We start from the raw sequence: 14,620 nt of genomic DNA, 5'->3' as shown, positions 1-14,620 counted from the left end.
TTAAATACATAACAAAACCCAGAATTGTAGAGAAGTTTGTTTTACCGTAGAGAAGAGCAATTCTGACATCGGAAACATGCCATAAAATTTTCAGCACTGACTCTTCTCCTCCAGGGATGACTGTCACTCGCCTGTCCCAGGAAGCCTGGAGAAGCTCCATGGTGACAAAAGACTTGCCAGGTCAAACTATTAAATAAGCGTCTGTTGGACTGAACAGACTGCACTAATCCTTCGTTTAACTTAAGCTGCCCAGAATGTACTCTGGGCTTTGCTTGCTTGCTCTGCCACTGTAATTGCTACTCTCTGAAAAACTTCCATGTTTAGCTGTCTATCGTCTTAAGGATATTGGGTATTTTGAATTAACTGTGATTGCCTCTCCAAGTTAATTTATTGGAAACAAAGAATCTCACAGGCTACTCTCTAGTTTACAATGTGATTTGGGGGGTTTTAGAAATTACTTTTTTTCTGTCGAGAAGTTTTGGATGCACTTGTGATATGTTTAATAACACTGGTCACTCACCAAGAGGCATTTCTTCTATATTTCCCTATCTACCTTACAATTCATTCATTAATTGCAAATTCCTCAAAAATAATTTCTAATTTGATATTACAGATTAGATCTATCGCAGAAAGCTGATTTTTGGAGGTTTGGAGTACATTTCCATCTCCTTCCTTCTCCAGGAGGTTTTGCATAGACGGTAGTATTGGAATTTGCTGTACTGCTGGAGTTTCATCTTTCAGATCTTCATGACAATATCATACTGCAAAAACTTCAAATAAAAATTAAATGGTTCATCCTTTGTTCGGTAGGACTTCAACAAGGTCTACCAATGGCCTGAGAAAAAGTATCTTTTAACGCTATCACATGCAGATCTGAGTCACAGTCGTAACGAACAACATAGTTTTACTTTGATTTTTGCAAAGATTTATCAATGTGTTCAATTTCTATCATTTGAATATTCCTACCAAATTCAGTATGACAATTCATAGGTGTTAAGTTAAGCATGTAGAGATGCTTTTCATAGGAGCTTTTATTATCTCCTCATTGGCACAACATGATGAATCTGAGTTATATCATTACATCACACAGCACAGATATCACAGAATCCATTAAAACAAAAATAGACTTTTATCTTAATTGTACTCAGAAGAATTATTTCAGTATTAATTCATTTCTTCAGATAAAAGACTATTCAGAATAATTTTTGATTAATCCCTGAAATCTAAACCTCTTTAGGTTTAAAATAAACATATGCCCTTCTAACTCCATGAAGACACTTCATTGGAATTCCTAGGTATAACACAACAGGGGCTAAACAGGTCATGAAACATCCAAAAATTATATTAGTGCAAATGACAGCAATGCATGGTACTATTTATTTGAAAATCCTATTTCAAATGAAGGTTCACATTCCTGGCTCTGTGTGGGCAAGAATACTTAATGACTGTGTTTCCCTGGAACTGTGTTTTTCAAATTAGATTATAAATTTGCCCCCAAATGTTTAAGGCCATATGTCTCAAGTCACCCACAGACATGGTCTACTGTGAATACTTGTAATTTGAGAATTATTGCATTGTGCCAAATACATTCATTTTAAAAATTAGGTGACTTGGTGACTAGCATCGTTCATATTTCCAGCAATTTATGTGCATGATCTGCCACTGTTTTTCCCTCTAATTAAAATAAGGTTTTTATATCTCTTTACTGAATTGATATTAATGAAAAAGAGTTCTAATCCATGCCAGGTGGAGTGACACGCCTCTCTCTAATGCAGCTAGTAATTAGTCTCCTGAAATGTACGCTCATTATTTTGAACCCTCTTCAGCTATTTCTCTGAAACAGATACTGTTATTATGTATTCATTCATGGTACATGCTTCAAAACGTACAATGGATCCTAAAGCTATTCGAAAATTATTCAGAGCAAAACAGCTAAAAAAAATGAACAAATCTAGGCAACGTTTTGGCACCTGTAACTGCAAAGCAAAACCCATGTATTAAAACTCCACAGAACTAAGAACAAAGTCTCCTGTGCAGCTCTGCTAACTGGAAAATAAATCATAATTCTGATGTCCCTCCCTAACCTTTACATGTATGAAAGCAAAGGGGGATTAGGTTGTTAAGCATATTGCACTGCTGCTGAAAGAGCTACAGACACAAGCAGATGAGCTCATGGAGGGCACACGCTGACTCCTTTACAGTTGCTCTTCCTGCAGCACAAACAGGACCGACAGAAAACCTGAAAGGGAATTTTCTTTGAAAAGCAAAGAGAGATTCTGCACAGTCGTATCAGACAAAACTATACCTACGCAAGATCAAACGTCACCTTCATTCACAAACATCACTTGGGACAGAGGGGAACAAAGGAAAGGCGGTGTTTTCCAAAGGAGTAGGAGGTCTGTAGAAACTAAATATCAACCATACACTACTGAGATCAAAATAACTCTAAAAAACAAACACTTCAAGAAAATAAAAACCAAAACAAGACAGCGACAATATGCAGACACTGAAGTCAGCTTCCCAAACCAAAGTCACTGTTGACATTGTTCCACTACTCTGTTGGCATCCGTAAAGCTGAGCAATAATATATGAAATGAGAGAGAACAGCAACAGTGGAATATTCAAGGGTTTAGATTCCTCCCTGTCCTACTTCTGTGAGTAACCGTTTAGAGACTGTACGTAAAAGCAAAGTAAATAAAGATGAAAACTAAAAGGACAGCAAGATCTAGAATATTTCTGGGAGTTAAGATGCTCAATTCACAACAGTCCTGGTCTGTGTTTGGTTTTTGCAGCTGCAAGCTTTCTGAAGTACATATACCTATGATTTGTGATGATGAGACTCTCTCAGTGGTAGATTGTAATGCCATCAGCCAAAATTATTGGATCTATCATGGAGTGAGAGAGGGTTCACAGGATCCTGTGGAGTTCTGAGGGACTGTCTGCATGATTTCCGAAGAACTATTCTTGATTTTTGCTGAGCCTTCTACAAATTTCAGTGGATGAATTATAACATTTTCAAAATGATGGCACATTTACCCCACTCCTGTACTAGAACAACTGCAAAGCATCCTTACTAGAAAGGCACTTGAAGACCTTTCAAAATTCTCCTGGCATCGAGTGAGCTGCCTTTTCTTTTTACTGACTGCCCAGTCAATGCAGCCCAGTGCAGGACCCAAGTGCACGCGTTCTGCCAGCTCTGTGCTGTCTCTATGTAAATACAGCCCTAATACCTTTGCATCGTGTTCCCAGACTGGGAGTTTATTAGCTTGTCTTTGTCAAAGCCACTCGGAAACATGAAACACAAGGGTAAAGTCCTTGGGTGAAAGAACAGGTAAGGAAAAGCAAAAAGGCAGTTACTGGCCTATAGTTGATAGGAGGGGAAGGAGAAGAGAGTGACAATAAAAAAGAAGGTGGTGATAAAAAGGTGGAGAGGGGGTTTGAGCGCATAACACTGCATTTTCTCAGTCATTTGCTACAAAAAGATTATGAGTCTTTGCTTGAAAAGAACTGTTTTAAGGACAGCAGTCCTGGGCATGACTTGGGATTTCTGCTAGGATTAGAAAACTGCACTTTGCTTAACAGACGTCAAGATCATCAGTTCTGGGACCTCCACATCTGAAAAGTTATGCACTCCAGCCTGCAAAGCAAAAGGGTTGTATGTGATCTGAAGCTCAAGTCTCATCTCAAGCTCTCTGTGTGGCAAAACAAAATTCTACTCTCCAGATAATCAGAAATCAGGACTGTTTCACACTCAGTTATGCAGTGGCTAATTTCCACATGTCAGAAAAAGTGATGCTCTTAATTTTTTCATCAAGAACCAATTGTTAGGCTTGAATTTCCAGCTCCTAGGGTGATAGAGATTAGAAAGTATTGCCAAGGTGACTGATTTCCATATAACCTCATCTTTCCATCAACTCCTAAAGAGGCATTAGCAGTGTCCCTGAATAACCTTGCAAACTGAGAGCCACAAAGGACCAGACATACAGCATGACAAAACTGTGAGAAGTGGCAATTCACAATGACCAGGTCTCTAACCCATGAATACTTGGATATCTTACTGTTAAGCATCCTCAACCACCTATCTAAAAGAAGGGTATAAAATGATAATCTAGGGAAAGTGAAGAAAATACATGAACCCATATACAGATAAGATAGTAGTTCCTATTGACATCCAAGTTTGTTCCTCTGACGGACCATCAGTTCCTTATATAATGATACTGCCTGCATTTTTCAGGTGAAATTGGGGCTCTGAATGCACCAAGATGTCTATGAAACCAGAGCAAAAGACAACAATGGGAAGAAATAAAATACAACTATTGCTACTTTACAGATGCCAAATAGAAGCACTGAGGAATGAGCTGCTTTGCCTCACGTCTAGCTGGCAATGCTAGAGGTGGAACTAAGGCTTTCCTGTATAACAATTCCACCATCTCAGGCCTCTTTTTCTTGTTTAACTCTTTCAGCGTGCAAATAGTTGAATGTAAAACCCAGGGCTTCCCCTTCATGTACACTGTCTCTTATTGAGCAAACAACAGTAATATTTTGTTGGTAGCTCTGGTAAAAGGTGAGTCTGGAAGAAGGCTGAATAATTAAGAACATGAGGTTGAAACATATTTGACTTTACTTACTGTTCTCAGAGAGCTCAACCATGTAGTAGAGAACAGGGCTGTTTCCATCAAAGGGGCGCACCCAGGAGAGCATCACGCTGCGGCTGTACGAGGAATTTAGAGTGGCCAGAAGATTCTGAGGGGAATGAGGCAGCTCACTGTTAAGGAAAAGAGAAAGGGAGAAAAAACAGTACAGAAAAAAATCAATCTACATTTCATTCAGCTACAGTCTTACAGGCAGTTAAAGGCACACGACATCAGACTCATACGATGATAGATACAAAACTACCAGCAGCTATTGTACAATTAAATAAATGAAAGACATCTCTGAATTCTTCACAGTTTTATTGTGTTTGGAAAAAAAAAATAATTTATGCTGAAAGTCCCAAGGCTGATGCTTAGAACAGCTAATGGAAGTGTTGCTAAATGTGGAAAAAAGCCAGTTTTTATACTGTTTTGAATTGAGACAAGTTGGTCAATAAATTTCCTCTCTTACTTTTTTCCCCTTCTTACGATGATGTCCTAGCAATGTGACAGCAATAATACGTATAAACAGTAAAACTCATGGGAGATATGATTTAACATGGAATTTTTCATACTCAGGGAAGCAGAAGACATTGACACTATCCATATAGAGCTACTAATCAAAATTACCATATGTATTCTTAGGCTACAGAACAGCTTGATTTACTCGTGGATTCAGGCTGATCCTGTCATGGGTAGAATCTTTCCTTCCTATAATAAGAATTTTTTTGGAAGCACCCAACTAGAAAATGTAGTGAAAATGCCTGCAGAAACCCCATGGAAATACAAAATGAAACATTAAAAAAACAAAAATAAAACAGCAGCTCAATTAAAATGTGTAATTTTGCCACATAAAGGCAATTTGTGGAAAAACTTCATTTGTACTCATTGGCTGAAAGTCGGAGGCTGCATGGTGCAGTGAGAAAACTAAATTCTGCCACATCCATTAAATGCTGATCTGTATTAAGCGATAAGAGCCCTTCAGCCATTATATTTGAGCCTGATTTCTGCTCCTTATCATCCTGGTTCCTAAGGAGGACAAGGACCTCGGACAGTGAAGGAAAAGCAAGGAGGACCAGTTTTCACCCAATCTACCGCTCCTGCCCAGGAAGGTGGAGGGTAACCCTTCCTCAGCATGCACCACTGCTAATCTGCTCTGACCAGAGCAGAAAGCCACAAGGGTACTTCACATGCTTAATTTAAAAATGTAGTAATTTCTGGTTGTAATGTATCATGCTACTGAAGGCTTACAGTTATTTAAAAACCGCAACTCCTTAGCCACTCACAAAAGTAAATACAGACTCTGGCTTTAAGCCAGAACAATATATACGTCCTGGATTTTGGTTTCTACTGGAAGATTGAGGAGCATATGGAGAACCAGACAACAGTTTTATTATTTTTCTGTTAAAACTGGGTATTGCTACTTTTTTACGTGTTTACAATGGCTGCATGCTGTGGAGTTAACGCCAAAAAAAAAAAAAAAAAAGTTGCTGGAAGAGCCAAGGAGTGGCAAGATGATGAGCCAACACAAGTGGAAGACACTCACCTGCCCACCTCTCTGTAGGCTAGAAGGGCCAATGCTTCCTAAGGCTAAACGTGAGACTTTCAGTTTTGTCTCGTCTCATTTGACTTTAAATGCCTAACCAAATTAGCAGCACGGTCACCCCAGGCTCTTTCTGTAGTAAACGTGGAATGACACCCCAGGGCGTGATTCAGATCTTAACTTCATTAAATCACTCGCTCAAGACGCCTTGATTATGAGGAGTTCAGGCTGACTATGTTCTCACTTGGATCTGGGTATGCACCAACCAAGCTCCAGACATCTGATGCGCAGACAGGAAAGACACGGTCAGTTTTAGGCTAGAAGAAACATCAGGCACAGGAAGGCATACGTAGGGGCCCAACAGAAGCAGATTTTGAACAGAGCACTGCAAAATTTTGGATAAACAAGTTTAGGGAGAGGAGGACCTAGAAACAAAATAGGAGTGCAGCCTGCCTGCAAGACAAAATGGTAGAATAAGCCTGTGATTTGAAAAGTGTGGAGTGGGGGTTTAAGATATGGCCATTTACCCAGGGACTACAGGAATGTGCTACTTAATTTTGAATGAAACATTAAATTATAATAAACATTAAACCTCCGCTACAGTTTATCTTTATGTCCTAAGCAAGCTGGTTGGAAAAGTGTTTTTGTGATCAAGCTGGCAAAGGAAATTACTGAAGGAAAGAGAGTGAAACCTCTTGTTGTGACATGGCTCACGGAAGTCCCAGTCCTCACTTCATTTATCACCAGGCCCTGTGGGGAAGAGCTCAGAGAGGGGCTGTGGCTTCCGCTTCTTCCAGAAGACGATGCTCACACAGGGAGCAAGGGAGGAGCAACGGCTGAGGGGGAGCTCACAGGAAACTTATCCCTATGTAACTCCTTTCCTGGAAACTAAATAAATACTCCTGGAATATATTAAGGACATTTCCAGGGTGTGCATTTACTAGTTAATCTTGTTTCCCCGTACATTTAGAAGGGTTGAATTAATGGCTTGTTTGAGGACAGAGGCTATGTGACTAAGAAAGACTTCACAGCTCAGTCTCTTTCTTAGGGTACAAGTCTCAGAAGACTTTTGGAGGAGAGGCGACATTCCCTTTTTTCATATTTTTTAAAGCGCAAACTGAGTTTAAACATGGGGTTTTTTTGCTTAGAGTTTGGATTTAGTTGATTATTCTTAGATTGACAAAAAATGGTAATCAGTCAGCAGCATGAAGAAAACGGGCACTTTCTCTTCAAAGATTGAGTAGCGTGAGCTGCAGCAGCCATACAGTACACCTATCTCCACTAATATCATATTCTTTAGCCATATGTGTCCACACTGAGCAGCAACAGATGGTGCTTACAGATTTAAATCCCTCAAGGCAGACATAACAAGTGCCTAAGAAACACACCTGGACAGAAATAAATATTTAAAACTACAAAGACATTTCAGTACAGAAGTGTACTTCTCTCTTTGTAGTATACAAAAGCAGAGATTAAATAAATAGTAATTCCTACTTTAGCAAGCACTTACACTTTGTCTCTTTCTCATTTGCTACCACATACTGTGTGGAAGAGATGATAAATGAGACCTGTACCACCATCATGAATATTCATGTTCCCAAAAGAGATCATTGCTTCTTTTTTTCCTTTAAGAGAATTACTTTTCCTTGCTGCTAACATCCAAGAAATCATTGCAGGGAATAGTAGTTTCAACCTTTCTTCAGGATGAGAAGGACCTCAGACTTGAACTGCTCAACTTCTGATACACCACGAAAGTGGATGAGGTTTAGGACAATAACACCCAGGGCACAGAACAGCCCTTGATTGGACACTGTGAGGTTAATTGCAGCATTATCATCTTTCTTTTTTTTATTCACTGAAGTCCAAACAAGAAATATATGAAGGTTTTTTCAATATAGAATATCTTAAGACGTCACTCCTCTAATGCTGAAGAGTTACACGGAGGCAAGTTTTCCATAACTTACTTTGTATGATAGCAAAATATGTATATGGACACTTTTAAATCTGTAATTGATAGATAAGCCCAGGGTTAATGGCATAGCCACCAAGGTGACCTGAGGGGACTCTGACAAAGCAATTAAAATAGCGGATTTGCAAGAAAAGAACATGAAGTCATTGTGACAATCCAGGAGAGAAATATTAGCTAGTTGCAGATGATGCATGTTCAAAACAGAAACCCTAATGTTTTGAGTCAGCTCATCAGTGCCAGAGGGCAGCTGAAAAATTCACTCGGCAAACGCATAGAGTGTTTTATAAAATTAGCTAAAAGCAGACTATTTGCTGAGGGAAATAAACCAGACATGGTTTGGAGAGATTTCTGAGTAAAATGGTCTAACAGCAGGTAATTAGAGAGACTGTGACTGAAAAGGGGATTACTAAAAAGGCAAGGGAGATTAAACAAGTTTTCTTGTCAGTTTATAAAAAGCCCTGCTCCTGTTTCATAAATGATATCCTAAATCAGGTCCAGCATACAAGTTTTACTCAGGAGCAGGTGGTTCATCTGCTAGACCCGATAACACGGTAAGAAGTTGAGGCAGGAAGCCCAACAAAGCACTCTGCCCTGATGGCTCTGCTCATAAAAGTTTATAATGTTTTAAATGAAGAAAGGCGTCATCTGTTGCTCAGGACTTTCCAGCTTCTCTTGCAAAAGAATCCACGAGAATTTCTGAACACAGGAAGAATTCTTGCAAGGTATCCATTAGTTTTGAGGCTTTCGTCTCTCGCAGGCCTATAACAAGGTGGAGTTTTTGAAATTAAAGGCTTGCCAAGTCCCAGAATGCGCAGATATATTTCCCATTTCATTTTGGTGGTCACCACAAACTCAAATCTACAGATGACTTCGGAAAGGCTTCTTAATTTTATGCTTTCTTTTTTGCTAAAAACACCTACATTTCTGATATACCTTCAATGATGAACAGACACAATTGTATTTCTGAGTGTATTTCCAGCTGGTATTTCTCTTTTGAGTATCAAGTGCATTTAGACTCAGCAGTGAACCTTACTTCTTGGATGACTTCTCAACAGAGAGTTTGGAAAAATAAATAGAAGCTTTCTTTCTAGTGAGGAAGAAATAATATATTTTCAACTTTGACATCCTTCCTTTTTTCACTCCCTGCAGAAAGGAAAAGAGATAGGCTATTGGAACCGAGGGATATGGGATCCATATGAAGATGAGTTTGTAATGAGGCATCATTTTGATTTGTTGCTCTGCATTGGTCTTACTGATTTTACTTTTAGTAATCAAGCTATTTTTTATGGGATATATTGGGAAGAAATTGGAAGGAGTAGCAATTACAAATACTCTAGTAAAAAGGGTATCAAAATTCATGTATAAATGATTGACAAAGGCAATACTGTGCATTCTTGGCAACCCACTGTGTTTTATTGTAAGTGGTTAGCTCCCCTCTCCTGCCTTTGAAGAGGACAGAACAAAACCAGTTCTTTCTCTGGTGAAAGAGAACTGAAAGAAGATGAACTTGCTGCCAGGAATAAATTGTCTATTTTTGTATTACATTGTCCTCCCCATATTTTTGCATAGAGAAAGAACCTAAAAGATTTTACTATATGTTGTGACATAAGAGAGGCTTGTGCGGGACTTTGATTTTCTAACAATGCAGCATTACCATACTTTTCAGTCACATTCATACAACAAAGAGATTCTTTAGTACGGAGTGCAGACAGACTGATATTGAGCAGCAGGTATCATCAGGCATAGATAGTGGTAATTCTGTATATTTTATATACACTGAGAACCCTCAGGATACTTTGAGCCGAAATCAGCACAGTTTCCCGTCAGGTGAGTGATACATTGTGATAACTCAGCTTATGCAGCTTTAGGAACAAGCGGTTTTTCCTCTGTACGTATTTCAGTATGGTATTTACAGGACTAGAAAAGTAAGCCAAAGGAAGCTGGGATGTTTCATAACATACAATTATTTTCAGGATCAAATCCTATGACTTGGAGGAATGCAAGAGAAGCACAAGCTCATCATCAACAGACCTGCAAATGTTTCTGTATTTGCAGTCAGAAGCTCTGGTAGGAGGAAAAAAAAGTAAGTAAAAAATTAAAATCTCTCTCTTGTGAAAGAGAAACATCACTCGCAAATGTTTTACTTTGTGCAAATCAAATCAAGTGATGTACATGAAGAATAAACACATTTAGAGGGAAGACAAATGAACGAATAGAGTATCTTGACTAGCAATTAGTTTCTGTGGCCAAGTACCATCAGTGCAAAATCGATGAGCAAAGTAACCTTTGGCTGCACTTTAGCAAGTTCTTCATTAGTTTTCCGGCTTTCCTTTTCAAATATTTTATTTCTTCATAGACATGCTGAGAAAAATGATCCATCCTGCTTGCACCACCAATGCGTAGCACGCTGTGATATCAGCATACAGTCTTCTACCAAGAAACAGTACCTTTTCCCCCAAGCCTATATTGCAACAAGGAAAGAGAAAGGAAGAAAAAGTTTTCTTTTCTTCTTTTCACAGGTTAGAAAACCAGACCACTCGGAGATTAAATAACTGAAGGTCACCCTGAAGGTCAATGGTTTTGAATTGAATCAGTTTGAATAGAAATCAGTAACAAACTTATTTGTGCCTTTGGAAATTTCTCTTGACGTGCCTAGAGGTAGAGGAGGGACATGCTGGTTCCTGGGGGAAAAAAGGTGGTGAGACAATTGCAGTTGTCAGATAAAGCTAGGTAGGCTAGGATATTATCCGTTGGTAGACTGCTCCAGTCTGTAATTGGTTGAGAGGCCTCCTTTGAACATTTGTCTGACATTAGTGGTACTCAAGGCACTGAAGTGTAAGTGCTCATCGATGGGAATGTACATGCCCTGTTTGTTAATGTTCTGCACAAGAGAATTATCTGGGAGAATAGGGAACGTTATAGATCTGTCATTCGTATACGAGCTAGAATTTAATTTAAGCTTTACTTCAGACATTTCCTTTCCACATATTTTCTTCTTCATTTCACTTCTGTTGTATCATGTATCTCTATTTCTCACAGATTTGTGCTGCTAAGCCAAACAATAATGATGAAAGCTGCAAAGGAATGCAATGGTTTTTGGCATTATTGCACTACCTGCAGCACTACTTTGACATAAAATGTCACAATTCGAGGTATGATTGAGTGACTTATCAGTTACTGAAGTCCTCTAAAAGAGTGATTCTGATATATTTCTTTAATTCCTCCAGAAAAAACAGGTGATAGGCGATCAGCAACAGAACATCGGAGGAAGCGGAGATAGAGGATTAAGAGCCAGTCCCAGTGCCTGGAGAGCCAGCCAGCACAACTGGAACAAACTGGGGTGCAAGAAAGGCAGCCTCAGCAACATGTGCAAGATGCACCTCTCCCAGCTGACTTCTAGCCTGAGTTTTAAGAAGTACAAAACTGTTCCTCACTGGTCAGAGGTGAACTGCAAGTAAATATATCTGCTATGCTGTACTGGGTTGCATAGGGCATCTTTTGCTGTTTAGGATTAAGAAATGGTCAGACTGCTGAAGCGTTTAGCACATATTTATAGCTTTGCTTCAGAGTCCAGATTTTAACATTCTTTTCAGTCTTTACTCCATAATTTTCTGCCTTCCATTCAAAAACCGCCTCAGAGAAAAGCAAGTATGGTTATATAGTAGCAATATATTTTGAATTGTCTTCTGCTCTTGGATTCAAACCAGCAGTAAAATGCACTCCGGGAGGAGAGCTGAGGAGTGCTTAATTAGAGAAAGAATGTATGACCGCTCTGAAAACGGGCATCTGATCTAGTCTTGGCACTGTCAGAATAATGCTGTATCAAACAGCCCTCTGCATAGCAAATCTCAGAGGTGAACACATTACACTGCCAACAGCAGAAGTTGCCATCTTCTCAGAGACATCAGGCATGACCAGCAGAAACAGATGCAATTTTAGTTAAATTAAAACGTGTGGTACTGCTCAAACAAATAAAAAAAGAGTCTACATAAAACATTACCTTCTTATTCATTTGATTTACTCCATACATGTACCAAAACCACAGTTGTTGCTTTTAGTGATAAAAATAAAATGGAAGTGCACTTCACCCCAGTGGAATGACAGAAATAGAAAATATGGAACCCCATAATGACATTTTTATAATCCTTTTTCAGAACTGAACTGCACTTTAAACATTTTCTTGGTTTTATTTTTAAAGATCCTTAGGAATAAAGAAAGGCATGCAGAAAAATATTTTTCCCCTGAAAAACTATGTATAAAGAGAATGCAAGGGTAAGCAATGCCTGTCCAGGGACCAGCTATTCTGATATATGTTTAACAGAGAAAAAAATACTAAAAGTAGAAAAACATTTTCATATAACTTTGGCATCACAGCACAGCACCTGGTCTTTATGGAAAAGCCCTATAGCATGGGATGACAGAAGGATTCAGGTTGGAAGGGACCTCAGGAGGTCTCTGGTCCAACCTCCTGCTCAAAGCAGGGCCAGCCATGAGATCAGACAAGTTTATCAAGTCTTGAAAACTGGAGACAGTATTCCAGATGTAGACTAATAAGTGTCAAATAAAAGGGGGTAATCATCAAGCTACTATGCTCGTGTTAATAGAGCCCAGGATGCTGTCAGCCTTTTTTGTTGCCAGGGCACACAGCTGGTTCATGTTCAGCTGCTGTCTACCAAGATCGCCAGGTTCCTTCCATCAGAACTGCAACTGGCCAGTCAGTGCCCAAACTGTATTACTGCAAAAGGTGATTCCTCCCCCAGATGCAGACGTTGCATTTGTCCTTGCTGAATTTCATAAGGTTCCTGTTGGCCCATTTCTCAGCCTGTCTAGGTCCCTCTGAACGGTGGTCCTGCCCACAGGCGTCTCTCAGCTGCCCCCCACCCATTTTGTGCCACCTACAAACTCGATGAGCATGCACTCCAACATCTCCTTCAGATCACTGATAACGATGCTGAACAGGACATGTCCAATTAGATTCCCCTGCGGCAGTCCACTTGTTACTGGCTTCAGGTGGACTACAACCTCTTAATTGTTATCCCTTGAGCTCAATCACCCAACCAGATGGACGTGTACACATGGTGATTCAGAGAGATGCAGTTACTTGGAAGTAACTTCCAAGGCTCCAGTTACTTGGAATTCCAAGCAGCATGGCAGCATGCAAAAGGGAAGACACATTTCAAGGCAATTTAATCAGGAATAAGGCAGACTTCATTTCCCCGAAAAAAAAACCATACCAAAAATCAAACTTACAGACTCCCCAGATCTCCTAGAATGAAATGCTAGAAAAATGCCCAAAGGTATCTGAAACCAAGCATAGTGTATATTTAAGATGGAATACTCACATCACTTCTAGTCGAGCCATTCTGGAGTCGTTTCCTCCAAAAGAAATGACCTCACAGGTGTAGTCTCCGATGTCACCTGACCATGTCTGGCTGATAAGGAGGGTTCCATCTTTCTCCACTGTGATCCTGGAACTGCTGGATGGATTTATTACAACACTGTCCTTCTTCCAAACATACCTGAGTATTACAATGCTTCAGTTAATAATTACTCACAAAACCTTCAAAACAGATTTATTTGAACTGTGCAATAAGATATCAGCTTCTGTAATCACACATTAAAGTAACAGGCCCCTACAGTTAGTTTCAGGAACAGTGCCTTTTACAAATTTTAGGTTTAGCTGAGTGATCAGAATGAGGAATGTAATTGCATCCAAGTTACTATATATTTTATAAACAATACTATATATTTTACATGGAAAAGGTGAAGTATTCATGTCCAAGTTCTAAAGTCTACCTTCGTCAGCATTTTAAACTGGAACATCATACTCTGAAGTTAACAGCTGAGATGTTGGCCCATCTCTGCTGCGACTGTAATAACCTTAGACTGCTATAATCAGTAACATCTTAAACTGCTGTGACAAGGTTTACTAGAGCTCATCCGTTAAAAACGCACACACACCAAACACATCAGAGATGTGTATCGTCCATGGTCTTACAATTAAGTATCTCTACATGAAGTTTTTACATCTGTATTTCTCTTTCTGAAGTTCTTTCTGCAGTTCACCCTTCTAGCACCCTCCAAGCTCTTCTTTGCATTTCCTTTCGTTTGTGTTGCTTTCAGACTATAAGAATTTTCACGGTAAATTTATTTTTAAATGGTGAGCTTCCTCTAAATGCTCTAGTGCAAATTTTAATGGTTCAGACAAATTCTGTTTTCCTTTACACTGTTAAAGCAGAATATAGCCCCTAGTTATGAGTTATTTCCAAGAACATGGGCATCTCTTGTGTTGCTTTCATGCACCCCAATGTAAACACTTCTGAAATCCTATTCCTTCTCTTTGGCTTTTACTCTCATTAAGTATCAGCTTCTGACAAGTTGGTTTTATTGATAGTGTATTAACCTTGACAGTAAAATCATGGAAGGCTATATTGAAGTCATGAAGTGGAACATAGCTCATTGTAAATAATGCATAAG

The 14,620-nt window shown here is 39.2% G+C and overlaps 1 protein-coding gene across 9 annotated transcripts in view; it reads right to left on the bottom strand.

Annotated features, from left to right (window-relative positions):
* Positions 1–14,620, bottom strand: part of SDK1 (sidekick cell adhesion molecule 1) — a 424,191-nt gene that overhangs the window by 125,198 nt on the left and 284,373 nt on the right. For all 9 annotated transcript variants that reach the window (XM_087732480.1, XM_087732484.1, XM_087732481.1 and 6 more), the window contains 2 exons: positions 13,486–13,662; positions 4,629–4,765 (listed from right to left, as the gene is read on the bottom strand). In XM_087732480.1, the coding sequence (XP_087588606.1) occupies positions 4,629–4,765; positions 13,486–13,662 (314 nt within the window). The remainder of the gene's footprint in view (positions 1–4,628; positions 4,766–13,485; positions 13,663–14,620) is intronic.

The sequence above is a fragment of the Nipponia nippon genome, unplaced genomic scaffold, assembly GCF_047370975.1.
Source record: "Nipponia nippon isolate SJK-2023a ecotype South Korea unplaced genomic scaffold, ASM4737097v1 scaffold_5, whole genome shotgun sequence".
NCBI classification, from domain to species: domain Eukaryota; kingdom Metazoa; phylum Chordata; class Aves; order Pelecaniformes; family Threskiornithidae; genus Nipponia; species Nipponia nippon.
Note: the sequence above shows the minus strand (reverse complement) of the source record. Positions and strands in the feature narration are given on the sequence as shown.